At 32.0% G+C, this 27,824-nt stretch overlaps 1 protein-coding gene across 7 annotated transcripts; it reads right to left on the reverse strand.

The window, feature by feature from the left end:
• Positions 1–513: 513 nt before the first annotated feature.
• On the reverse strand, positions 514–27,606 carry Tsp26A (Tetraspanin 26A). Of its 7 annotated transcripts, none has more exons than XM_080172189.1 (12): positions 27,531–27,606; positions 26,924–26,976; positions 26,651–26,757; positions 26,212–26,285; positions 25,613–25,689; positions 24,764–24,876; positions 24,380–24,514; positions 22,024–22,076; positions 21,353–21,449; positions 15,792–15,908; positions 4,944–4,997; positions 514–1,340 (listed from the first exon to the last, which is right to left on the reverse strand). In XM_080172189.1, the coding sequence occupies exons 2-12, from the start codon at positions 26,973–26,975 to the stop codon at positions 1,209–1,211; spliced, it is 1,011 nt and encodes a 336-aa protein (XP_080028315.1). In that variant the 5' UTR covers position 26,976; positions 27,531–27,606; the 3' UTR covers positions 514–1,208. The 7 variants fall into 7 exon arrangements, with proteins under 7 accessions (XP_080028315.1, XP_080028319.1, XP_080028320.1 ...); XM_080172193.1 differs by having other exon boundaries at positions 4,911–4,997; XM_080172194.1 differs by having other exon boundaries at positions 517–1,360; positions 4,911–4,997.
• Between the last annotated feature and the right edge of the window lie 218 nt (positions 27,607–27,824).

Genomic DNA, 27,824 nt, shown 5'->3' on the forward strand with positions numbered 1-27,824 from the left:
AATCTAAAATAAAATTCTACCTAAAAAATTAAACAAAAGTTAACACTGACAATAAATTACAATACAAATGTATATAAATATATTTTTTTCGGCCAATTAAAGAATAGTTTTTATATGACCTATCTATGATTGGACAAATCATTAAAGTACATATTTTACTTTTCTTCTGATTGGTCAAAATTCTGGCCAATAGGAAAAATTTTGAATCTAACTTGTAATTGGCTAATAGTAATCACTGGTTTTGGAACATTTTTGGAGAGCTTAATTAAATTAATATTTTACTATTTTGGATCATGGAAAGAAAACGAAGTTTCCGGTTTCATCGTATTTTCACAGTAGCTTTTGAAGGGTTATTTTAGGTTAGGTTAGGTTAAGTAAATGTTAATGATTGCCCCGCAGGGTTAGAAAATATGCCCCGCAGGGCTAAAGCCCCCCGCAGGGGCTAGAAGTATGAGAAAGTCTACTGTGAAAAAACGACGAAACCGGAAACTTCGTTTTCTTTCCATGATCCACTATTTTTACTCAAAAACATATTTTTACAAAAAATTTAAACATTATAATATCCACTGGTTTAATAAAAGATCACAATTCTAAGACTTAAAAATAGTCAAATATACATAAACAAAAACAATTCATTGCACTGTTTTTTTTTCTTATTTACATATAAAACATTTAATTTATAATAATATAAAAACTTATAAATTCATATCATTGGCTCTTAAAAAAAGTTTTCCTTGACAATTTTCGATAAAATTAAGACTTAAGTCGATGCCTTTTGTATGCATTGTCTGTTTAAAAATTCTACTTGAAATTTCCAAATAATTGAAGCAAGGATAGTTTTAATTATAAATAGCGCAGCGTAGGAGAAAATAAAAAAATTAAAATATAATACAACCAAGTTGAAGAGTAGCTACGCGAGGACATTTATGTTATCACTAAAAAGTTAAATTCATTACAACAGTATTAATATAAATATGTACAATACATAGATTTTAAAAAAAATATCTCAATAATGGGATTTTTTTTACATAAATGCATGTTGACAGTGATTTTTTGCAATAATGGACTAATTAAGCAAAGGAAATAAGAAACTATGTCTTTTAAATCATTTGATTAGCTAGATAAAAAAATGGTTAATGTGTAAAAAATACTTTAATGTGATGTAATTTTAGTTTCAAATACAATTTTATTGGTAAAAAGATTCGTTTTCATACAATTTTTTTACTATTTACATTTGTCAAAATACAATTAAGAAAGATCGGAGGTAAAAAGAAGCATATTTTTTCTTTTAAAATCTCTTTACTTTCTAATGCATATTCTTGAGAGGCCATAATGACATACTAACCACCCCATTCATAGTCTAGAAATTTTCAAATTACCACCCCCCCCCCTTCCCCCCAAATAAAAAGGTATATTGCAGCTAAACTCGCGCCAGTCAAAAATACAGTTTTTTAGAATTATTTCATGATAATATGTTTGTTTAGTAAAGAAGAAGAAATAATACCTTTAAAATGAAAGAGACAATTGTCATTGTTGGAAAAAAATAAAAGGCAATACAGTTTTTCTGTCCTATTTCAAACATTTTTCAAAAAAGTACTAAAAGTAATAAAAGTATTGTTAAATGTTTTGTTATAGGGTATAGATACGTATAAAGTATAATCAAATAACCTTGTCTCAGCAATGTCTACTAAAAACAAATTAAACCCCCACACAAGATTATTTGGTAATTCTACTTCAACAGCAAGTGAACCACAATTTTTATTAAAGAAATATTTCTTAATGCTTATTAAGTTATTAGGTTAAGTTTAGAGTTAGGGGAGCCACTCAACGAGGGGTAGTGCCCTGCAGAGTTAATCCCCTTGTTTAGAGGTTCCTTTTTTATATAAAAATAATACAGGGGGGGGGGGCATTTTGTAGTTCATTCTTGGCTTTCAGGTATTATACGGAATATTTATTTATTTTCTACGTAAATTGTTTTATTAAGCCCATGTAGGAAAAACAAAAATATAAACAAATAAAAAAACGCATATTGTTTTCTTAAAAAAATACATTATATAATCGAAAATCTTCTCTAGAGCTAATAATGTGTTGTTTTGTCTTCGAATACTTATTGGACTAAATTGTTTACTAGTCAATGCAATGGTTTAAAAAAGGAGACAGAAATTAAAATTTTTAAAAAAGATACATTTTTAAAAGCGAAGCTTTTCTATAATTAGGGTCGGTCCGTCCGTCCGTCCGTACGTAACGGATAGCTTTTTTCGTTAATTTAGACATGTTAGAATTGTCCTATCGATTTCAAATTTTGCATGGTGATTCCTTTAGTAGTTAGGTACGATTTAGAAAGCGTAGCAACTCTATAATCATTACCAAAATGTCCGTACGTCCATTTTAAACATGTTGATTTTTTTACTTTTTTGAATAGCTTTTTTCGTTAATTTAGGCATGTTAGAATTGTCCTATCATTTTAAAATTTTGCATGGTGATTCCTGTAATAGTTAGGTACGAGTTAGAAAGCGTAGCAACTCTATAATCATTACCAGAATGTCCGTACGTCCCTTTTAAACATATTGGTTTTTTTTACATTTTTTAAATTTTTATGTGACCTAATTATCCGATTGGTCTGATTTTTGGTATACTGATTCCTAGGACAACAAAGTACAATATTATAAGCGAAGCAACTCTATAATCAAGTCCTAAAAATGTAAGTATGTCCATAATCATTATCCTGTATCAAGCAGTTTTTCAACAAATTTACTTACAATTTTGCTTTGACTCTTATACATTCGCATTCTGATTATTCAGTTCTGACATTATACAAGTATTAATGTCCGTTTGTCCTTCCATTTCAGAGCTTCGCTTTTATGGATGTTGTCATCCTTGTTTCTTAATGTTTAATGATTGCTAGTTGCTTCGCCTCTAGCCTATATGGGAGCGTGGGTAAAGTTAGGAAAATAGGCTAATTCTATCCCAAGACATTTATAGAGCTTCCATGAAAAGTACAACCCATTCGACTTAATATTAGATAGCTTGCTTTAAATAGTAGGAATGTAGGAAGCAACATACTTTTTCTCCAGATGTAATGTTCCTACCTAGATTTCATAACCCTAGGTAAACAAAATTTTGGCACTTTACAACTTTAATATGGAGTTTGATGTTCATATAATACCAACAATCAAAAAAAAGATTGAATTTTTCGGATGGTATATTGAAAGATAAAAATTAATTCAAAAACTCAAAAAAATGTTCTTATGAATATATCTAAACATTATAAAATATTACCCAAGCTATTTCCAATTCTTTTCAATGTTTTTAATCAAGTATTTTCAATTAGTGAAATTTTGGACGGGATGCATAAAACCAAACAAAAACTTTCAGGATCAGCTAGCATATTTTGCACAGGTAAGCCTGAACAAAATTTGATCATATGTATTGTTTAATCGAAATTGTCTAATTCATATGCGAAATAAATAGTTTAATATAATTTAGAGATACTTACCTATCCTTATGTGTAACCATCAAGTTTTCAAAGCACAAAAAATCCATGAATAGAAAAAAATATTCCTATTTTGCGATGAAACTTGAGGAAAAGTAAAGTATTATCTGATAATTACATTTCTTACTTTGGAAAATTGTAAAGATTACTTTTGCTTTTTATTTCCATAGTTGCTTCCCCTAGCAACTAGGGGCTCTGTGTGTCATAGGGGAAAGGAGAATATAGTAAAATAGCCTAAAACCACCAAGGTACCTATATAAGCTTTCCTAATGTAGAGAACACTATCGGTACAGTGGTTATGGTCGGTTCTATGATAAAGTGTATAAAAGATCTAGAGATAAAGAATAAAATTTACAAAAGTCCCCAAAGTTAATGAACCAACGAATAAGAAAACGTTATCATACAACTTTGGGGAGTAGTGTAATTAACAGTTCAATGTCCCTATCTTTCTGATACCTAATACTTTCTAAATTGATAATTCCTCTGTAAAAGAATCTCTACCGCTAAAAATAGAAATCAAAGTGCCTCTATAGTATATATATGGAAAACTGACAAGTAAAAATAGAATGCCAATGCGATAGAATTATAATAGGCCATTTCTTTAGACAATTTGGTACAGTAAAATGACAGCTCAATAACACGCAAAAAATTCTCAGATTCTAATGTGATTTTGTTATTTTACAATAAAGAAAACCCCCAAAGTCAAAGCTGCATCTATATAAACAAAAACCCTTTTACCTCAATGCAAAGAAAGGTATAATCCAAGTGTATTTACTTATTTCCAACTGATCTTTATAGCTTGATTTTAGATTTATAGGAAAGGTTTAATACATCAGCTGAATGTTTGGCTTATAACTATAAGTACTGCTTCTAAAACCTTAATATAAAGCACAATACAATCCTATCCTATAAAGTAGTAAGGTATTTTGTCTGTAGCCTAAGATTTCGAAAACTATTAAACAGGTTGGGTTCCTTGTTTAAGGAAAGCTTTCATAGGCCTCTCGATGGTTCAATACTGTTTTATTTTTATATTTAGGTGTTTTTGTTCTTCCTTACCTAAATACAGTGCCCCTAAAAGCTAGGGGCGCAACCCCTTGTACCACAATAAAGTAGTTTTAAGGGGTCTTTATACTTAGGTCTACAAATATTAAGGCATTAAGACGTTTGATACAACAAAAAATTATAGATTGAAAAAATGTCAAACTAAAATCTTTGTTACAAAAGAGTGATATCGTATCAAAAACAAACTATGTTGCCTTTCAATTCTCCGCCAGTATCTTTATAAATAAACAAAAATGACTGCTTTAGACTGGCGCTTTGTGAATCAAAAAGGTTCCTTATATGAAATCACCTAATACTTTCAAGTTCTTACAAAACGTTTACCAACCCCCTAATATTAAAATTTCTAGACTGTGACAGGGGCGGGGGGTCTATGTCAGCCCCACTTGGCCTTCTGTGCGAATATGTCGGCTCGCAGGTTCTGGGCAAAACAAATTCCAAGGATCTGAAAATAAAAAAAAGTATTAGAGGTTGTTTAGAAATTATTTTTCATGTCTTTAAATTTCTTTACATACATTGGATTTTGTTTTCAAAAAATAACAAGGATGACAAATCCATAAAAGCGAAGTTCTAAAGAGGTAGGACAAACGAACATTAACAATTGTAGAGTGCCAGAACTGCGTAGGCAAAATATAAATGTATAAGCAGTGTTTCGGAGCCGGAGCCGGGAGCAGCAACATTTTTGGTGGAGCCGGAGCTGTATTTTTCGTTAAAAACGGCTCCGGCTCCAGATTAGCTAAAATGATTTTTTAAAGTAATATTATAATTTGGCAACGGTCTATTTCAATATAATAAACTGAAAAACTATTGTTACTTAACAAATAGACACACATCCTTCTACTTTTATATAGCTTTAATCCAATAAAAGCAAAATATTTTATATTATTTATTTTATCTTATCAACTTCAATAATGAAGAAAAATTGATATATTAATTTTAAGGTAGGAGCCGGAGCCGCATCAAAATTATACGGCTTCGACACCCTGTGTATAAGTCTATACAAAATTGTATAATAGTAAATTTTTTACAAGACTGCTTAAATAGAGGTTATTGCATACTTTAAAAAATTGTTGTCAATAGGTTAAATCAACATGTTTTAGATGGACGTACGAACATTCTGGTAACAATTATAGAATTGTTATCTTTCTAAATCGCATTTAACTGTTAAAGGAATCATCGTGTAAAGTTTGAAATCGATGGGACAATTCAAACATGTATAAATTTACGAATAGACCGTTACTGACGGACGGTCCCTAATTATAGAAAAGCTTCGTTTTTAAAAAGTAAAAAATTAACAGTCCTGTGATTACACTCTCTTTTCATATTTTGTATGTTTTTCGTATGTTTTGTAAACGTTAACCAGTTTTGGGGCCAAGGCTATTATACTTTTTTTTATATTAAAAATCTGCTTATTTACCTATCCTCCAGTCCCTAAATGAACCCATCAAAACTAAATGAAAATATATTTGAATTTTAATAATTTCGGAATTACGCCCAGTAATAAATTTAAAAGTTTAATGTTGGTAGCTTAAAAAGAATGAAAATAAATGGATTGTAATTTAAAAGTTGAAGTATTTGGTTAGGCATCTATAAACCCACCTACTTTCATGGATAAATATTCAGAGATTTTAATCTATTGGGGTCATATAAACCTGTTGATGAACTTTGAAGGGGTGTGGAGGGGGGGGGGGCGGGAGTAGAAGTGGATAATATGAACCTTCTATATACCTTTGAACATGGTTGGTACCAGCCTTTAAGGGACCGACCTTAATAGTAGATCTTTTATCAATATTCATTTCACAGACCCCTTGATTAAGTAACTTTTAATTTGAAGTCCTAAAAAGTTAAAATATATACCCAGGTGTTGAATAATTTCATTTTTTCAATTTCCCCACAATACATTCATTAATTCCTTGAGATTTAAATAATCATTTATGCTAAATTACGTTTTTTTAAAGTAACTCATTGCCCTTTGTTTAAAATTTTACAAGATTTTCAAGGTTTATCTGACACAAACAGTGCTAGATTAAAATGTATGATTATATATTTCTGTCTCTCCTACTTACTTTCCATTTATAAACTAGTACATAGTAGTTCTCACAAATTTTTTAAATAAAAATAAAAGAATAACAGTCATAAAATTAAAACCAGTTTTCATTTTGATATTCGCGGAAAGCTGTCAATAACACGATGCATAAATAACTTGTTAAATAACTTGAAGTAGTATTTATTAAAAAAAGGTAAAATAATATTTAAATAAAAATCCCTCCCTATTATCACTGAATCATTTTCTGAATATGAAACACAAACTATATGTTACAATGTGCGGAAGCTAATGTACACCCTACCATATATCTAAATCCATGCATTATTTATGTTTACAGCTACAAATACAAATACAACAATCTTATTCCAGTTCTAAAGTCAGTCTATACAGTATTAAGAAATGTAACATAACAGCTACAACTGTAAATTTGCTGTCATTATGATGTATTTTGGGACTATAGAAACAAGTATTGGACAATGTAGAACAAACTTTACCGTTTTAAATTTAATTTCAGGTATAGAAGTGGACAAACTATAAATTTAAATGAATATTTCCTGTATGTCTTCAAAAACAATTTTTATTCGTTGGATTAGAACAGGTTATAAGCCATACTGAAAAATCATGTAGAGCATCGAATTACAGACAAATTTCCACGAATATTAAAAAAATCTTAAAATCAATACCATTGTATACCAGTTTTGTTATATCGTGTTAACAAAACTGTTTTTAATTTTGAAATTTTTCATTTTAGTATCCGCGGAAAGCTGTCTATAATACGATGCAATTAATAATTATTCTGGCATTATCTTCACGTCCTGATATTAGATTTTTAGTCAGAATTTCTAAACGTGGCTAACAATAAAGGTTAACAATAAAGAGGGTGTTTTAAATGCAACCATCTCATAATCAGTGCACAAATGGCACTCAGAATCCGAATTTTGTTATGAAACATGGCATGAGTAATACTTGGTAGGTCTATTTTCCTTAAATTTAAAAAAAATATTGTAAGAGTAACGGCTGATACGAGATGGTTGCATTACCCCCCCCCCCCCTCAATCTAGAAATCTTTTGCATTTAAGCTAAAGTTATAAATGATTTTGATAAAATATCAATCCAAATGACCAATCCCTTGATACTTGAATATTTAGGAAACAAAGACAATTTCAAAATTTAAAGCTGTTCGTTGTACAACAGATTAGATTTATGGAATCAGATGCAGTTTACGGTAAAATGTTCCTGGCATCGATTATCTCCAATATCTATTAACTTTATAGGCTCCTAGAGGCGGGGCGGTATAAGGGCTAAAGGTGAACACAAAAATTTAACCAAGAAGAGGGCCCACAATCTGAAATAACAATAACTCCATAATGTAAAAATATCCCTGTGCATGCATACTTGGATCTTATCTATTCCAAAAAAATATAGGGCCTTCTTATGCCGCTTTCAAAGATGTGCGGGCATTACATGTACGTTCAGCTGTTCGGCAGCTAGCAGCCTATATAGTAGTCAATCAAAGGAACATTTTACCGTGAACTGCATAAGATCCTCTTTATGGAAAAATTGATAAGTAAATACAAATATCAAAACTATAGGTATGTATTTATCATGATGTGCGGTTTGAATTTAAATTTAGTAAGACCGAAGTACGCTTTTGAAAAGAAAATTTATTTCTATTAGGTAGTTGTCATAGTTAAACAAATACATTGAAAAAATGATCGAATTTTATCTGAATATAAATTTTATACTTAATCAAGCAAAAGAAAGTACTGAAGGGGATAAAATGGGGGGTATCAAATTTGAGATGTTCCAACATATGGGAAGATAAAGGTAAAATGCTGCAATACTCAGGATTTTGAAATAATAATAAAGTTCAAATAAAGGATGTTTGTATTTCATGGTTCGGCAGTCGCGCGTCAGCCGCGTGTACACCTCAGTGAAATTTTCATATTATAGCTTGAAAATTCAACTGAATGTCTGAATCTATTCCTAAACAGACAATCCATCTTTCAGGAATATTTATTTTTGCACACAGGCGGGTTTAAATTTGAGGCTTATGCGTGACTACCGAGCCCTGGTTTAATTAACCGACTAGTAATTGGATGTGAAACTTAAACCAAAAGATTTTTTCGCATCATATGGCTTTATCCCATGCCTACAAGGCTACACACACATGATTACAAAAAACAACAAACTTAATACTTCAAACATATCTAATGAAATGATGCAAATTACTGTTTTCATAAAATAAAAACACTAATGAATGTTTGTGATGAAATTGTAATATTTGTATTTGTCATAAATGTTATTTACATGTCACAACACAAAATCTACAATTTGTACATATAATATGAAATAAACACTTGCTAGCTAAATGATTCAAAATAAAAGTAACAAAAAAAGAAATATAATAAATTCCACCTTACCTTAAAAAAACTCATATAATTTTGAGCATATAAAATATAAAAATTTACCTGTCACTGTAGAATGATCTCGAAATAATTTTTTTTAAAAACCTAATTTGTGTATTTAGAATAGACATAACTTGGTATAAAATAGAATTCTGAATACACTTTTGTGTTTAAAGAAAAGCTAAGGATATTTTATAAGGAAAAAGTCAGTTTTACTTACAAATTAGGTTAATTCACATTTAATTTTAGATACCTAGACACTTCGTAAACCAGTTTACGTATTACATCACACTTTATCAAGAACAGTGGAAGAACCCTAGCCTCTAGAGGCTCTACAATAGCCTAAAACCACTCAATTGAACCATCCATTTCTGAGATCATTTGGTTTTGACAAAAAACCTTACTACTTTATAATAAAGAATGCCTTAGTTGACATAACCATTTATTCTCAAAGACCACGTGGACACTTAAACAAAATATACTATTCAATTCAAAAATACCTCTGTATAAAAAAATGCATAAACCAATATTTAAGAAAAACAATTTGTTCTTTTCTTCCCAGAGCCATAAATCACGGCAACTCATTTAAGATTTTTCCATGATTTACTACTGTATTATTTCTCAGAGAAAGAGGGGACAATGGGCTGTTTATTACACAAGTCCCCAAAATTTCATAATAGCGTTTTCTTATTCGCTGGTTTAACAACTTTGGGGACTTAAGTGAATTTTGATTGGTTGATTCATTAAGTTGGATGTCCAAACTCTTAAACCAATTGTTGAAATTTACAGAAGCAGTAAGTTTGTGTATCATCATTGGGGATGTACATCAATTTTATCGGCCATTGTCTTATGCCTTTAGATCCCTGATTATTTCTACAGAGTAAGGAACAAGGCAAATAAAAATACATTTTTTACCTTTTATTATCAAATGAATTAATAAAGTTACTTTTGTTCATAAAGTCTACCAAATTAATGAATAATAGATCCCTAATTTTTTATGATTGATTGAAAAATACTAGATTTCAACATAAAAGTTTGAGTTAAAAAAAAAGAAAACTCCTAACCGCTAAACTGATATGGTTCTCCTTTACAGGATAGCTTCTCATACAGGGGTGTATATTCTGCACAAGATTAATTTTTTCCCCTGCTGCAAATTAAGGTTAATACCTATTTTGGGTACCACCACCCTCTGAAGAGAAATGAATATATAATATACGTGTCCCTACATCCCAATAGAATATATAATATGATTTATAGCCAATATACAATGTATATAACATCCCTAAAATTTGCATTACAATACATCACAAGGAAAAATAGAAATCAAGGATGAACAAATCCATAATTAATAGCACAGACATTGAATTTGTATTCCATACTTTAAAGGACGGACGGTCAAACGACAAAGTGAGTTATACAGTTAAGCGGATTCACCAAAATTTTGAGTAGCTTCATACTAAAAATATATTTGTACTTAAAGAGAATGAAAGTAAGAGGTAAAGAAAAACAAAAGAATATTGTTATATAAACATCAAAATTCTGAGGGTAGATAATGCATTTTTGGTCTTGGCAGTTATTTTTTTCATTCCCTTTAATCTTTATATTATTAGAAGCTGGGTTTTACATCAGAGACCTAAAGGAATAAAACAATGGCCGATAAATTGATGTACATTCCCATTGATGATACATAAATACCCCTACTCCTATTAAAATTAGTGGTATAAACGATTGAACACTCAGCTTAATGAAACAACCTATCAAAATTCACTAGTCCTAAAAGTTGTTAAGCCAACGAATAACGCTCTCTGGGTATATGTACAAATTTTTGAATTAATCACAACACCTATAGGCTGGCAAAGATATAAACTTTAGTGTGATTCATATGGTTGAACTAACTAATGCCTTACCTCTCCTCAATCGCTGACTGGGCCTCCACCAACGGCCTCTCCATAGCTCCCAACAAATCCACTGTCACCCTCTTCACTTCTGACCGCAAGCACCAATCCAACCTCCATCCTCAAGTCCAAATCAACGGCTCCACCCTTCCCCTTGAGAAAACCCCTAAAATCCTTGGAGTTACCTTTGACACCTTTTTCAATTTCAGTTCCCATGTCTCCACCATTTCCTCAAAAATTTCCTCCCGCCTTAGAATCCTCAAATGTCTGGCTGGCACCAAATGGGGCCACCAGAAGGAGACTCTCCTCACCACCTACAACACCCTCCTCCGCCCCATCACCACCTATGCCTGTCCTGTTTGGTTCCCTAACACCTCCAAAAACAACATTGACAAACTCCAAGTCCTCCAAAACCAAGCCCTCCGCATCTGTACTGGTTCCACTAAAAAATCTCCCATCAGCCACCTCCACCAAGAAACCAAAATCCTACCAGTACGGAACCACCTTTCCCTTCTTTGTTCCCAATACCTGGCCTCCTCCCTCCGCCCCTCCCACCCATCCTTCCACAACGTCACAACCCCCCCTGGCCCTAGATCCAAAAAATCCACCCTTCAATCCATGTTCCTTCCTACTCTCCAACCTTTTCTTTCCCCCGACAACACCCTCCTTCCCACAAACTACAAATCCACAATCTCCAGACTCCACACCTCAGCTGTCACCCAAGCCATAAATTCTTACCCCCCTAATCCTGTCCTTAATCAAGCTCCCCCTGACATCAACCCCTCCGAAATCCAACTCCCCAGGCACTACAGAACCATCCTCTCCCAATTAAGATCCAACTATTGTCCTAAACTCCAAAGCTACCTCCATTCCATCAACGCTTCTCTTACCCCCAACTGCCCATCCTGTCCTGTTAATCCTACCCCAGAAACAGTCCAGCACCTCTTTTCATGCCCAAATAATCCTACAAATCTTACTCCTATGGACCTCTGGCAAAATCCCACCCATGTAGCTGCCTTCCTCTCCTCCCATCCAAGTTTCACCAGCCTTCCTCCCCTCCAACGCCCACCTCCAGAGCCCCCACCATAAGCCCACGCCCCCCCCCTCACCCCACTGATGACTACCCGGACCGGAAACTGACTATGAGCAGCCAAAACAACACAACTAATGCCTTCAAAACTGGGTTCGCTTTCTAGCACCGTCATGAAGTTAAAGCCAAAACAACAAACCATATAAAAGTAATCCAGTGAAAAATTATTTAATGTTCAGGGATCTTAAGGGATTAGCCAATTGACGACAAATTAATTTACATCCCTGATGATGCTAAATAAAATTACCTTTTAAAAAGATTTTAATTATTGGTTGGAAAGTCTGGACACTGCTAATTTTGAACAACGAATAAAATAAGGTGGTTATAAAAATTTGGCTACATGTGTTATTTACTAACCAATGTCCCCTCCCTAACTGACTTAAATTATCAGTCATACAAAGTCACTTTTTTAAATGCTGATTTTCTTAGTGTTAGTTTTATGAAATGTACAGCAACCCATGCCACCTTCAAAAAAGATTATTTTCTCAGTATTCTAAAAATAACTAGGTACCTATCTATTGTTTTCAAAATACAAAAATGATATTTTCCTCAGTATTTAAAAAAATTATTATTTTCAGAAGAAACTAGTTAAACCTGAGGATATAAAATATTTATAATACCTAGTAAATATTTATTTAGTACATATAAAATTCTTTTAGTCTATTTTTAATATATTACATTTTTTACAGGGGTGTATATTCTGTACAAGATTTATTTTATCCTCGGCTGCAAAACATTTCATTCCCCCCTCCCTTTTTTTCCCCCAAGGAGGGGGGAAAATGTTTTGAGTACTCTTTATTTTTATTTTTTTAACCCTCCCACATATTTTTCTAGTTTTTTTCCCAAGCAAGGAGGGAGTAAAAACGAAAAAAATGTTTTCAATAATATTTATTTTTTCATTTTTCTCCCTCTCACATATTTTTATCCCCCCACCCTTTTAGCCAAGGATCCCATTCAGAATATATTATACACCCCTTATTTTTTATCAAAATATTTCCATTGTATTATTTTTTATATTAAAATTGATGAAAAGATATATTATATTAGCATGATATTATCACTTAGGATCAAAATATCAATAATAAAATATTGATTATTTTTTAGGAATTGTTCTTTCATCTTTATAAAAAGGAAAAAGATCTGTCTGTCAGTGTTTACCAAAAGATCTTGCTAACCACTGAACCGATTTGGTTCTCCCTTACAGTGAAGCTTCCCAAAGGTCATGGGAAGATTTATAATTGTTTTACTTTTGGGGGATGGTAACTCAAACTCCTTAAAATTAAATTTAACTCTAAGTTTTTCTAGAGGCCTCTAGGGGCGTAGCTGCTAGAATTCTAATAAAGGAATAGGCCCACAAATAAAACTTAAATAATTTTCGATTTTCTTTTGATTTACATTGGTTTTTTCCTCAAACATGAAATTTAGATAACATTTGATTTCTAATCATTTTTTATTATTTATTAACACAAAAATGTTTTGCATTAAAATATGCACTTTATAAAACTACCTTTGAAAGGAGAATAAATTACTTTTAAATCTTTTCCTTCTAGCTAATTAGATAGAGAACTATCCAATCCAAATATTCTAAAACTTGTTTTGTATGTCAGTGTGTTTTAATATTGTCAAAGAAATAAATACAATTTAATGCTTCTTTAAGGTTAGGTTAAGTATAATAGGATTGCCCAATGGCTTTGGGCTTTTCAAAAACTTAAAATTTATTAAACTATTTCAGCCAAACTGAAAAAACACTTTTCCAAAAAAATAAATCTGATTGATCCTTTTTTGTATGCCATGGCCAACGAAACATCATTTTTCTATCCGCGGACAACTATTTCTCCTTATTAATAACTTTTCATAGATTATTTCTAGTAATAACGCGTCTCTTTTCTATAATAAATCGTATATAAGTATTCTATGTACACTGTCCTACCAATGAGCATGGTAGTTCTTGTTTTGAGGGTATGGAAAAAAGAACTGCAAAAGATAAATGAAGTTGAGTTCAAGTTTGAACAAGATTCCTACTAATTATCCATAGGAAAGCAGGGGTAGGGATACACATAATTATTGCATATCTTGGTCATTTTTCATCGGATTACATTTTTTTAGGCTAAAAGTATTAGAAAATAATTGTCAGTGGTTCTACTTATAATATGGCGTCTTTCTGTTAAAGTAGTTATTTTATTTGTTTGTCTGTATAATAAACATTTTGCGTCTCTCAGGTTTTTTCTGTTAGGATTTGAAATCTGTATACGTTCTAAGGAGTTTTGTAAGTCTGTACTACAGGTAAGGACAGTAACCTTTATATCTTTAAAGGGCGTAAGTATTTTAATGATAACTAATCTTGTTAAAGCTAGCCTTTTATCTATTTATCTTAACATGATGACGAAAAATGATTAGAATGAACATTTATCCATCTATCAAGCCAAAAATGTAAAAAGATAACTTACCTATTATTCTGTATATCTATCTAGCCATAATGATGACAAATAAGGAGTCATATAATATATGCCATGAAGAGTAATGCAAGGATCTAAAGGGATAAGACAATGACCGATTTATAAATGTACATCCCAATGATGCCATACAAAATTACCCTTTCTGTAGATTACAATAACCACTAAATAATCAACTTAATAAACCAACCAATAAAATTTTTTAAAAAGTCCCCAAAGTTGTCAAGACAACAAATAAAAAAAAACGTTATTTTAAAACTTTGGGGACTATGTAGTTTAATAAACAGCCAAATGTCCCTTCCCCTCCCTGAGAAAAATGTATCTATCTATGTTTCTATATATTTTTCTATCTATGTAGTTATAATGTTGACAAAACAGTGGACATATATAAATCCCATGAGGAAAAGGGTATAAAATGAGATTTAGACATAATATTTTCTACATGTTGTTTACAAAGGGAAAAGTAGGTTGCGGGTAAAATCCGTAAAGTTTGTGTGTTTTAAGTTAAAAACAGTAGTAGAACGATAAAAAATTATGTTAAATTAAAAAAAAAATGGCTATAGTTCTTTTCAATAAGAAATACACATATTTAGTAAATATTATCGTTCTACTACTATTTTTAAGCCTTAAAACAAAAAAGTAAATAGAGCTTCTAATGGGTCCTGAGCAGGTTTATTTATAACTATTATGGGGAAAGGTACAACCACCCTCCCAAGAGAAATCGTCATAAAAACAAAAAGTCATGTTTCTACGAACCAAGTGCCTTTTAGATATATTTGGCAAACAGCTGAACTTAAAATAGATTTAAAGGAAAGTCTTGGTAAGAAATTATTTTTTACTTTTCTCTTATTTCCTTTTTCTCATACCTACCCTTTTAGAAAGGCATTTAATATTTATGTTCTATTATAAAGTAACACAATGGCAGCAATGAGATAATATCCAACAAATTGTTGTACATCCCCAATGATGATAAACAAAATTACCGCTTCTATAGATTACAATTAGTGGTTTAAACGTATGGACATTCAACTCAATGAACCAATAAATCAAAATTCAAGAAAAATCCCCTAAGTTGTTGAGCCAACGAAAGAGAAAACAGTCTATTGTCCCCTATCTTATTGTCCTGGTAAAAAAACCAATTCGAAAGGAATATCAGTATGAAAATAAATATGTTATTACAACTATCTTCAAAACAATCTCTTATGTCTTTTTTTCAATTCAAAATCCTTTACTTTAAGGTTTAAGGGTTACCTGCTATAATATTGGTTTTATACTTTTATCGCATGGCCCTTGAATTTGAAGTACCTTTATCTGATGGTCTTAAGCTATAACTACCCGATATTTACCTGTAAGAATGCTATACCAACAGCCACGCCAGCAACCAGCAGCAAATTATTTTCCAGCCATTCTTCGCCGGCTGTCATACAACCCTTCTCGTTCACTATCTTGTGGATTTCATCCATCTACACCAGAAAATAAAAAATAATAAAACCATGCAAAATTAAAATAAAAACAGAACAAAAAATAAAATTTGATATTTCAAGATCAAGTAAATAGGTAGGACTTTTCGGTACATGAAAAGAAAACGTAGTAGCGGGTTTTGTCGTTTTTTCTCAGTAGCTTTTCTCCTATTTATTGCCCCTGCGGGGTAATCATTAACATATGATTTACCTAAAAAAATAAACTATCAAATGCTATTGTAAAAATACGACGAAACCCACTACTAAGTTTTCTTTCCATGATCCCGATTTTTCTTATTATTAAATCTTGAAAGACCAACAATTAGGTAGAAAATAAAAACTTAACCGTGCTTAAAAATAAAAAGGTTTTTATATAGGAATATAAATAACTTAATGCGTAAAACCTTTAGGAAGCTGAAAAAAAGTTTTAAGTTTTAAATCATGCTGAACATACAATAGAAGTAATTTAAATCATCTGAAGGATCTTGATAGAATTGTTCTATTCCTGACCAACCTTTAGTACGCTGACAGACACAGCTACAGCCGCAACGGGAATTAGATTACGTTCCACCCATTCCTCGCCTGCACGTAAACAGCCGCGCTCATAGATTACCATACTTACGTCCATTTGCTGCTTGCACAAGGAATAAGAAACATTAGAGATAAATAACTGTTCAATTAATTAACCATCCAATATCGTTTTTCATTGCCTACTCTTATGGATGCTTTAAATTAATTATGCTCCTATTTATGCTATTCATTTTAAAGTATAAGAATTACACCCCCCTTCACCCTCTCCAAGAAGAAATACCTCTCCATTCCTTTTGTATAAGACCTATATTATGTCAGTCAAACACATTTCTACAGTCAAAAATACGTCAATTTAAAGTGTACATAATTAAGTGTTCTATAATATAAAATCTATCAAATATCTTCCATAAAAATACCCATTTGTTATATTGAATAAAATTTGTACAATTTTCAAAACAAAAACATGAACGTTATCATACGCAATGTTGAAAAATTGTAGATATTTGACTCTCAAGGGGCAGAAACATTTTAACATATAAATAAGAAAAGGTAAAAAATGTCAAAATATCAAATTATACATTATGAATGATATAAAAATCGGGGAAAACTTATTAGAAATATTTTTGTTTGTTAAATAATAGGTATACATGTTTTTATTTATTTTTATAACTGTTTAATGCTTAGGTAATGAACAGTTTTAAATGGTAAAGGCCCAAGTCGACAAAAATAACACTTATTCTATCATTTTATTTATATTATTTTGACCTATTAAAAAAATACAATAAGAATACCTAAATGTAAGAAAACATAGAAAAAAATATTTCTTAAGTCTGTTCGCTGTCCTTTAATTTTCCGTACTATATGTTTAGAAAAAGTTATCACAAAATGAAAATAAGTTTTACTCAGAAAAAGGGCAGAATAAAAACTTTAAAAATACAGGATTTTCCTTAAGATGCATTTTACAAACATCTCTAGATACCTCAAGGCAAACATCATGAAATAACTGGCATTTTACGGCCTATTTCTTTTGGTAGTGTTATGCAACCCTCAACCAAATTAGAAAAACAAGGATGACGACATCCATAAAAGCGAAGCTCTGAAACGATATGACAGACGAACATTAACTTTTGTTGAGTGTCAGAACTGAATATACAAAATATGAAAATATAAGGTTTGACAAAATTATACGTAAATTTGTTGCAAAACTTCTTAAATACAGAATTCTGTTTAAGGACATACTGACATTTTTAATACTTGATTATAGAGATGCTTCGCTCATAATATTGTACCTTATAGTAATAGGAATCAGTAATAAAAAAATCAGATCAATCGGATGATTTTTTCACATAAAAAATTGTTATTAAAAAAGTAAAAAAATCAACATGTTTAAAATGGACGTACGGACATTCTGGTAACGATTATAGAGTTGCTACGCTTTCTAAATCGTACCTAACTACTACAGAAATCACCATGCAAAGTTTGAAATCGATAGGACAATTCTAACATGCCTAAATTAACGAATAAAAGCTAACTATCTCGGACGGACGTACGGACGTACGGACGGACGTACGGACTGACGTACGGACGGACGTACGGACGGACGTACGGACGGACCGACCCTAATTATAGAAAAGCTTCGCTTTTAAGACCGACCCTAATTATAGAAAAGCTTCGCTTTTAAAAATTACTATTTTTACACGGCTACTGTTCGACATCACTTCTAAGTCTGTATCATATCGTATTAACTTAACTATTCATTCATATGAAAATAATTCCTAATACCTAAGCTTAATGAAAGGTTATTATAAGTTCATTGACCATTGGTAATATATAATAATCAGTTATGTATGCAGAATGATATCTATCTGTCTTTCTAAAAATAAGATCTTGGTAACCGTTTCACCACTAAGGGGTCATTTTTTTCGCGTATTTTCCGTAAATTTGTGAGTTGGGGTTTAATCAAATGTTCTTATTAAGTCAAACTGTTCTTTATTACGACGATTTCATTTATATACACTAGGTTATAAGTAAGATAAATAGACTTAATAAGTGAATTCTACTAAACCTTAACAATAAACTTTTCGGAATATACGCGAAAAAGTGACTCCCGTTTTTAGGAATTATCCTAACAATGTGTTTTTTTTATATCTATAAAGGGTATCTATGGGTGGATGTAAAGGGTACGTAAAAATGTTTGCAATAAGGTTGGCAAATCCGTATCCGAATCCGGGATCCGCCCAATTTTTGGACAATTTTGGAATCCGAATCCGGAATCCGTTTTTTAATAACGGATTTGGATTCTTAATTGGTAGGCTAAAATTAGCGTCTTGGGTTTGTTTTTTCTTTCAACTCCCCCTTTTTGGCGTTTTCCTCTTAGAATTTCTTTTTTTGGTATTTTGAAAATTTGAGTACCCCCCCCCCCCCCCGACAACGACGAACAACTATTTTAGGTTAGGTTTTAGGCTATGGAGCCGAGCGATGCGGCTAGGCAGGCTAGGGAGCCGAGCGCTGCGGCCAGAGTTCATAGTTTTTAAAAATTGAAGAAAAAAATACTAAGAGGATAATACCTCCTTTTTGAAGGCAAAGATTATCATCATTATATATATTATCTTTTAAAATCTGGTTCGATTATCGGAAGTGAATTATAGAGACCACCAAGAACATTAATTTTTAGGACATATGTAGCGATATGTAGCACTTAAACTTTTAATAAAAGCCTTTTAAAATATTGCTAGAATCCGGAATCCGAAATCCGCCAAAAAAAAAAAAAAATCCGGAATCCGCCATTTCAAAAATTTGACGGATTGCCATCCCTAGTTTGCAAAATAGTTTACTATCTGGTAAAAAATCACTAGCTGATTAAAAGACTTTTGAATAAATATTACCTAAGTAAGGTACTTCACAATTTGTTAGGTATATAATTTTTCCCCCAGACTCTTAAACCAAATATAAAGAGATTTTTAAATATGTACTTAATGTTATCCTAATATAATAAGAAAAAATTACATAACGAATTAAATAACCTATATAGATAGAAATGAGTATTCTAATATTTCAGCAAAAATCTTATAAAAGTAAAGCTAAAAGTCTATCAAGGATCATTTGTTCCTCTTTGACGCAGCAATTATAAATTTTCAATAGTTAAAACTATTCATAATTCAAACTAGATCATTGTTACATAATTCAGTTTTAATTTTAGCTCTATGTTGTCTAAATTTTCCCCTTTTGAAATCATTTAGCTATTAATATATTTCAAAATTTTGCATGTAATGAATGAACATGAGATGAAAAGATGCAAATCAGCACTTCTTCAGAAAAAAAATGGGTGTTCATATTTTGTGAATTAAACTTCTAGAAGCAACCTTACGTCTGTTTGTTGTTAGTTTTTAGTAAGCTTAAGGCCATTATGGGGATGTATTTTTTTAAATTCAAACCTCTTTCCCCTCAAAAAAAACCATCATTAAGATTCCTATTTAATAAAATAAAGTTTATTATAAAAGTGTAACACATAGGTATTAAAAGCTTCTTTAAAATTAAAAACAAATTTGAAAAGTTGCCACTGAAATTTTTTTCTGCTGTTCTAAAGAAATGTTCCAAAATGAGCTTAGATTGGCAAAATTCCTTTATTTACAAAAAAAAAAACGAGAGAGGAGAAATTTGCACCTCAATTCTTCTATTCAGGGAACAATTTACCATAATTTTAACGAGACTCTTCAGCATTTTAAGAATAAAGTTTTGTAGAGGAATTACAAGAAACATTTATGCTTAGACTTTAGTTTTTTTTCATATAATTAAAATTAAGTTAAGAAATGACCCTCTAACGTTTCTATGGAAATTTTGAAATCTTTTTCCATTATAGATTCGAAACCGATTTATATCTGCTGGAATAGAAACGGTTCTCAGCAAAAATCATGTATAACATCGTATTACAGACAATTTCCCACAAATATTAAAATAAATATCATAAAATTAATTCCAGTTTTGGTAGCCCGTGCCTTAGGCCCCCTTAGGAACGAAACTAGTTTTGATCAATCAATTTTTCATTTTAATATCCGCGAGAAGTTGTCTGTAATGCAATGCAATAATATTCTACTCAAGGTTTCGAAATGTAGAGAACTATCCTTTATTATGATGTCATTAGATTGCACGACCATAGAGTGCAAGTCTTTAATATTAATGGTCATTTTACTATTAATATTACGCAAATGGCATAGCAGCAGAATGTCCTAATTACATATATAGGGTTTCAAGACATTGCAAAGAGAACCCAAAGGAATTTGTCAGCTTAAAATAGGATGCGATACTCTAACTACCATTATATATTATACTAGCGGCTACGTCCCCTAGAAGGTAGATGGGGGAAAAGTCGTCTTCATCCCATTTTAAATTTGAGTTAAAAGGGTAAAAAAATATTTTTTTGGGGGAGGGGGTTGAAGACACCCTCCCCAAGCAGTTTAAAACCTTCCCATGACCTATAAGAAGCTTCACTGTAAAGGAGAACAATATCGGTTCAGCGGTTAACGAGATCCTTCGGGACGGACAAAAAACGCTTACTACTTTATATAATAGGATTAAGTTATGTAATATGTAACATCCAAGTAACAGACAACCATTTAACTGCACAATCTTTGTCTTGAAGTCCTAACTGTGCGTGGTAATGTGTTACATCTGTTCATGGGCTCTGGTATTCCCGATTCTCTTACTATTCGTGTCACGCATCAGACAACGCATCAGTAGGTTCCATTATTAAAGTCTCTAGTGTGACGCGGTCCTTTCTCGAACTAAAAACCTTCCATTTAGAAATGCTACGAGTATATATATTTTAAGTCCTAAACTAGATAAAGAAACCTTCCAGATAACCAACTAAGGAACTAAACGGACGCGATACACGTCACGCTAAAGACTACAATACTCACGTTTTCATGTTTTCTGACATCATATCCGCACTGTTTGTTCTTGATAATTTCATCATCTTTAGGCTTACAACAACTAAAAGGTACTCCGCAAGCTTCCCTGAAAAGTTTAATAATTAAAGGTTGTTAACAATAACTTGAAGTCAATTTGTTAAGTCTTTAAAACGCAGTGATCAAAAATAATAAGACTATGGGCGATAAATTGATGTACATTCCAAATGATGTACAAAATTACCCCTTTCGTAGATTAAAATTAGTGGTTAAAACGTTTGAACACTCAACTTAATAAACCAACCAATCAAAATTCAGTAAAAGTCCCCAAAGTTGTTAAGCCAATGAATAATAAATGGTTATTGTAAAACTTTGGGGACTAGTGTTTTTTTTTGAGGGGAAGGGGGTGAGTGGGGTAAAACTTAAGAATGGTAACTCAAGTTCTGTGGGTTATTTTGGATGTAAAATGTAAAAAATTATTGAAATAATCAAGGGTTTTAAAACATGGCATAAAGCGGCTCAATTTATAATTTTCAATGGTGTATTGTGTTTCTAAGGTTTATGTATGGAGGGAGATCGAGGGGGGTGTGGGGGGGGGGGTGGGTTAGGAATTAAATATTACACTTCCCTACCCATTTAGTATTAAGGCAATAATATAGCTTTTTATTAATATAAAACCTTACCTAGAACCAACCACAGCACTGGAACAGTTGAAATAAATATTCTTGTCCCAATCCTAGACAAAACAAAGATTATTAAATAAAATAACACAAGTACGAAATTCACATAAAGTAAGTTATTTTTTAGTATAGATTGGGGAAGGGTGGGGCTAGTTTTGAGTCAGGAGTGAAGTGGGGTGGGTTCCTCCATCCCCCCACAATTATATTTTGTTTGGTAGCAAGAGATTCGGGGATTACTTAATAAACAAAGGTAGGTGATATGATATCCTCAATATAAATATCTGAATGCTATAATTTTCTTAATAAAACAAATAGGTATATAACACACACATCATCATACATTTCCGTTTAAATAAAAATATCTGGATATTATTCAATTCCTCTTGCCCCTTATAAAAAAACCAACAATTTTGATTTATAATATTGTATTTTCACTCCTTACCATATCACAATTTACCCAACAAACCAACATCTTTTTTACATAAGGATAAATTAGCGCCAAATTCTAATCTTAACGAGAAAAAAGTGTCTATTTTGCAAAGAAAATTTTGTGTGGGAAAGAAATTTGAAGGTACAATGTGAAGTTTCTTTTGGCTCTTGTGAAATCTTTTCTTTAGGAGAAAATGGTTACTCTGCAGGAATATTGCAATGAATAAATCTAGAACGTCAGGGATCAAAAGGGAAAAGACAATGGCCGATAAATTGACATACATCCCCAAATGTTGATACATAAATTACCCCTTCTTTAGATTAAAATTTGTGGTTCAAACATTTTAACACTCAACATAATGAACCAACCAATCAATATCTACTATAGTCCCCAAAGTTATTAAGCCAACGAATAAGAAAACGTAACAGTAACAGGATTTCTTACTGTCTGTAACTCAGGATCTGACTAAGTGCTGAACCGAAATGGTTCCTTTACAGTGAAGCTTTTTATAGGTCCAGGGAAATTTATGAAAATTTTTAGGGAGGATACCTCCACCTTCCCAAGAGAATTCACCCATGGAAAAAAATTAACTTAATAATTTTTAAAAATATTTTTTATCAAATACGAAATACGAAGGGGATCGAATTAACCACCATCCCCTTCCCTCAAGTGCCACTGAAGACCTCAAGGGGTCATAGCCGATAGTAATTTAAAAGTTCAAATTGAATATTGAGGTGAATAAGACAATTAATGTGTCGTAATGCGCAACAATAGCAAGCTTACAATATTTTTCATAAAAATCATACTTCATCATAAAATAACTTTTAATAGGTATATTTTTTTGGGGTAAACGGAAACAAAGTTTGAGTATAAAATAGAGGATGTGCGTTTTAACCATAACCACCATTGTAGCTACGCTATAAAAATACTAGCGGCTTCGCCCCTAGCCTCTAGGGGTTTTGGCCCAAAGAGGTTTAATCAAACCAATTTTTCGTATTTTAGATTTAAAAGAAAAATAAAAAAATAAAAAATTTTGGGGGGGGGATTTTTTTTTTTTGGGGGGGGGGTGGTGTCCTACCCCCCAAGAAAATAGTTATAAACCTTCCCGGGACCTATGAGAAGCTACCCTGTAGAGGAGAACTCGATCGGTTCAGCGGTTAGCGAGATCCTTCGCTACAAACAGACAGACAAACAGACAGACAGACAAACAAACAAACAGACATCGTTCTACTTTGTATTATAGATAACTAGATACATTTTTATTGAACTTATTATACAAGAAAAAGGAAATACAAAGTCTGCTTTCACGGTAAACTGTCTCTAGATATATGCAGGGATCTAAAGGGATAAGACAATGGCTAATAAATTTGTTTACATCCCCAATGATTTAAAAAAATTATTTCTTCTGTAGATTGCAATTAGTGGTTGAAACGTTTGGACACTCTACTTAATTTATCAACCATTAAAAACTCAATTAAAGTCCCCAAAGTTATCAAGCCAACGAATAAGAAAAACGTTGTTATAAAACTTTGGGGACTAGTGTAATAAACAGCCGAATATCCACTCCCTCCCTGGGTAAACTGTCTCTGGATATTTGTATCTTATCAATATTAATGTATTTTAATCTCCTCTTAGTGGAATTTAAATCAGATATGCCAAATAATGTTTTCTTTTTCAAATTTAATTTTCTTTAATATGAAGACAATTGAAGTAAGAAAAGGCTTAGTAACACTAAATAAGGATTTCTCAAGTCCTTGTATATGAATATCTTTCTATCTATCTATTTATGATACCTCTCAATACCACAGCACTGCAACCATTCCTCCTTTATCCAGTCTTACAATCTAACTATATATCTGGCTGTATATCATATCTATCTATCTATCTATCATATATATCTTTCTATCTATCTATCTATCGATTACATACCTCTGGTCCCTCAATCCCACAGCACTGCAACCATCCCTCCTGTATCCAGTCAATAAGATTCTGCTGGTCAGGATCGTCTCTGTAGGACACAATGAAGGCCTGGAAACCGGAGGTGGCCTGGGACTTGATCCAATCCTACAAGAAACATAAAAATTAATAATAAATCATAAAATCAATCTTCTTGTAAGATGCTATAATATTTCTAGACGTGTTTTTACGGTACTTTTAGGACTTGGTTATAAAGATGCTTCGCCTATAATATAGTACCTTGATGTCCTAGGAATCATTATTCCAGAAATCAGATGAATAAGATAATTATATCAAAACTGCGGACAAAACAGTAAAAAATCAGCATGCTATTAAAAACAAACAAATATAATTTACCTTAAATATAAAACCTAGAATGCCACAAGTCATCTCAATGAGTAGAAGAATAGCTAGAAATATTGCATATCCAGCCAGTAAGGCTGTATTTTCTCTCAACGCCCCTACACATCCTAGGATAGAAAATATAACATTAAATATCCAGTTCACATAAGCTCTATCCTATAATATAAAATAGTAAGCTTATTTCGTCTGTGGCGAAGGATCTTGCTAACTGCTTAACCGATATGGTTCAACTTTACAATGAAGCTTCTTTTAGCTACAGGGAAGTTTTTTTTCTTTTTTTGGAGATGGAGAATGATACCCTCCCTTCAAAACTTACATAAAAAATGGTGGAGGTGAGATCCATCCCCCCCTCCCCACCCCACTTACAACTACGTGTCCCTAGGTGCTTCTTACAATGTTGTAAAACCAGCATGAAAATCTGAATTTTCTAACACCTAGGTATTTTTTTCTACTCATAAGACAAGATTTTTTCCTATTGGCATAGCTAAATATCCATCAATCTATCTATCTACCTATTTTTCATTATAAATCATTTAGATAAGTAAAAGCATCAAAAGATCATCATGTCAATATTACAATATATAAAGTTAGTAGTAGCTGAGCCCCTAGCGTCTAGGGGCTCTATATTCAAAGGGATATGGAAAGGCAAAATAATAGCCTGAAACCATACCCAGATTTATTTATAAAAACAAAATAGCCTTAAACCATCTCAGGACCTAAAAGAAGCTTCACTATAAAGGAGAACCATATCAGTTAAGTGGTTAGCGAGATCCTTTGGTACAAACAGACAGATATACAGTTACTTTATTATAAGGATAGAAACTTATCTATCTATCTGTATACCTGTAAACCCAATAATGAAAGTTAGAGCTCCAGCCCAAATAAAAATAAATGCAGGATCCAGCGCAAGGTTCGTTAATCTAAAAAGATAATGTAGATTTTATAATGTAAAGTAGGTAGTCGGTACAGTTTTATTTTCTAAGGGTAAAGATCTCGGAAACTGGTAGTACAAATTAATTGTACATCCAGGGAGGCTTTATACAGTAATAGTACTTATAATAAAAATTTAAAATATTCACCTACAAGGTAGGTACCTACCTACCTAATAAATTCAGATTTTCCTTTCTAAACATTTTAATTTATGACATATTCTCTTTCCTAAGAGTTTCTGGGGTCATGGAAAGAAAATGAAGTTGCGGGTTTCATCGCATTTTCACGGTAAATTTTTAAAGGTTATTTTAGGTTAGGTAAGTGCTAATGATTGCCCCGCAGGGTTAGAGCCCTCCGCAGGGGCTAGAAATGTGAAAAAAGCTACTGCGAAAATGCGACGAAACCCGAAACTTCGTTTTCTTTCCATGATCCAGTTTCTTTAATTAAAGTTATATTAGACCTAGTCTTTTACATGTTTAAACTTTAAAGTTTTTGTATGTATTTAAAATCACCTAGATAGATTGTTAAATGTGTCTTTTTCTGCCCATGCCCACACACCGATTGCGAGAATTCCCAGTCCAAGTAACTGAAAAAAGTAAATAGGTATTAACTTGGTCTAAATAATCATAATTTTTCTTTGATAACATTACTTACATTTTTATGTACAAACCATTGCAACTTGAAAATATTTTAATGGATAATTTAAAGGTATTTCTAATATTGATATTTTTCCATAAGCATTAAAAAATATCTTTGCTAAGTTGCAAAGCTTGTTGATATCCTTAATGGACCCGTTCTTTCCAATTTCAAGGAGTACAAAAGTAATGAAGGGTCGAAGAATTTGTCAATTCTATTAATTACCTAGTAAGTATAACAATATTATTCAAAAAAAAATCAAATAAATTTGTTTGATAACTCTATGTGTTAAGAATATCTTTAAAAAATCCTTACCCAAAAAATTACATTGAATCCAAAGATGACGTATTTCAAACAGCAGCTGACTTCACTTGTGTTCCGGTATCTTCTCCGCCGTTTGGAAGATGGTCCTGCCCCAGAACCTAATAATATAAATAATGAATCGTGGAAAGAAAAAGAAGTAATGGATTTCATCGTTTTTTCACAGTAGCCTTTCTCTTGTTTCTAGCCCCCGCAGGGCCTATTTTCTAACTCTCAGGGGCAATCATTAAATTTACCTAACCTAACAACTATTAAAGGCAGTTTCACCTGAATGTAGAGCTGGAACCACGACTCCATTGGCACTTCCGTTCACCGCCATTCTTAAAATAAAAATAAATACATTGCATGGGTGTATATTCCACACCTAGATGAATTTCTTACCTCGCAATCGCCCCCCCCCCCCCCTTTCCTACCACTCACTCTCCTTCTCTCTCTATTATAATCATGGGAAACAAACCCCTGGTACATTGATAAAGTCCCTTTTGGAACTACAGTGGGATGATTTCAAGGGAACTAAACACTAAATCCAAGTTTTGACTTGAGTCACCAGGGGAGCTAGAGTAGACCAATTTTGGATGTTAAGGTGACTGGAGAAAGTTAATGGCATAAAAAAGAGAAAACTGTAAAGGACTTTAATTTAATTTATTAGTATAGTCTTGGCTATAAAACATGTGCAATATAAGACAATGTACATTTTCAACTTTCTGGCAAAAGTTATCAGCGAAAGGGTTGGTTAATAGTTTGTAATTATCAGCAGGAAACAACCTTAGGCCTTAAAAAGCCTAATAAGGGGGAGCTCTGACTTTACTACATCAGAAACAAGATTTCTGTAAGTTTTACAAGTTACATTATTTAGGCAGTGAATTAGTTTTACCTTAGAATCACCAGAAATAAGGTATTGAAACCTTAGCTTTCCATATGCTTCTACATCATTTTTATGTATTTTCTAAACAAGCATGTATTTTTTTTACAAAATTATACGAATATATAACCGTTATTTATGAGGTTATACTAAGCTTTTTATAACAATTTTCTAAAGCAAGTCCATATATATATCGTTTAAGAAAACAATTTATTTGTTTGATTTAATCATCCTATTTCCAAGGTTTTTGAAATATAGATTCCTAAAACATGTTTTAATTACAGATCGAAGCTTCACCAAAATAAA

This window comes from Acartia tonsa, chromosome 9 (assembly GCF_053477335.1).
Source record: "Acartia tonsa isolate MP-2025a chromosome 9, ASM5347733v1, whole genome shotgun sequence".
NCBI lineage: Eukaryota > Metazoa > Arthropoda > Copepoda > Calanoida > Acartiidae > Acartia > Acartia tonsa.

Excerpts from the sequence above, each read along its gene's own strand:
- Tsp26A (XM_080172189.1), bottom strand. The coding sequence starts at position 26,975 with ATGGCGGTGAACGGAAGTGCCAATGGAGTCGTGGTTCCAGCTCTACAT. Across the intron at positions 26,758-26,923 it reads GGTTCCAGCTCTACATTCAG|GTTCTGGGGCAGGACCATCT; the intron begins GTGAAACTGCCT and ends TTATATTATTAG. Across the intron at positions 24,877-25,612 it reads TTTCATTATTGGGTTTACAG|GATGTGTAGGGGCGTTGAGA; the intron begins GTATACAGATAG and ends TTTCTATCCTAG.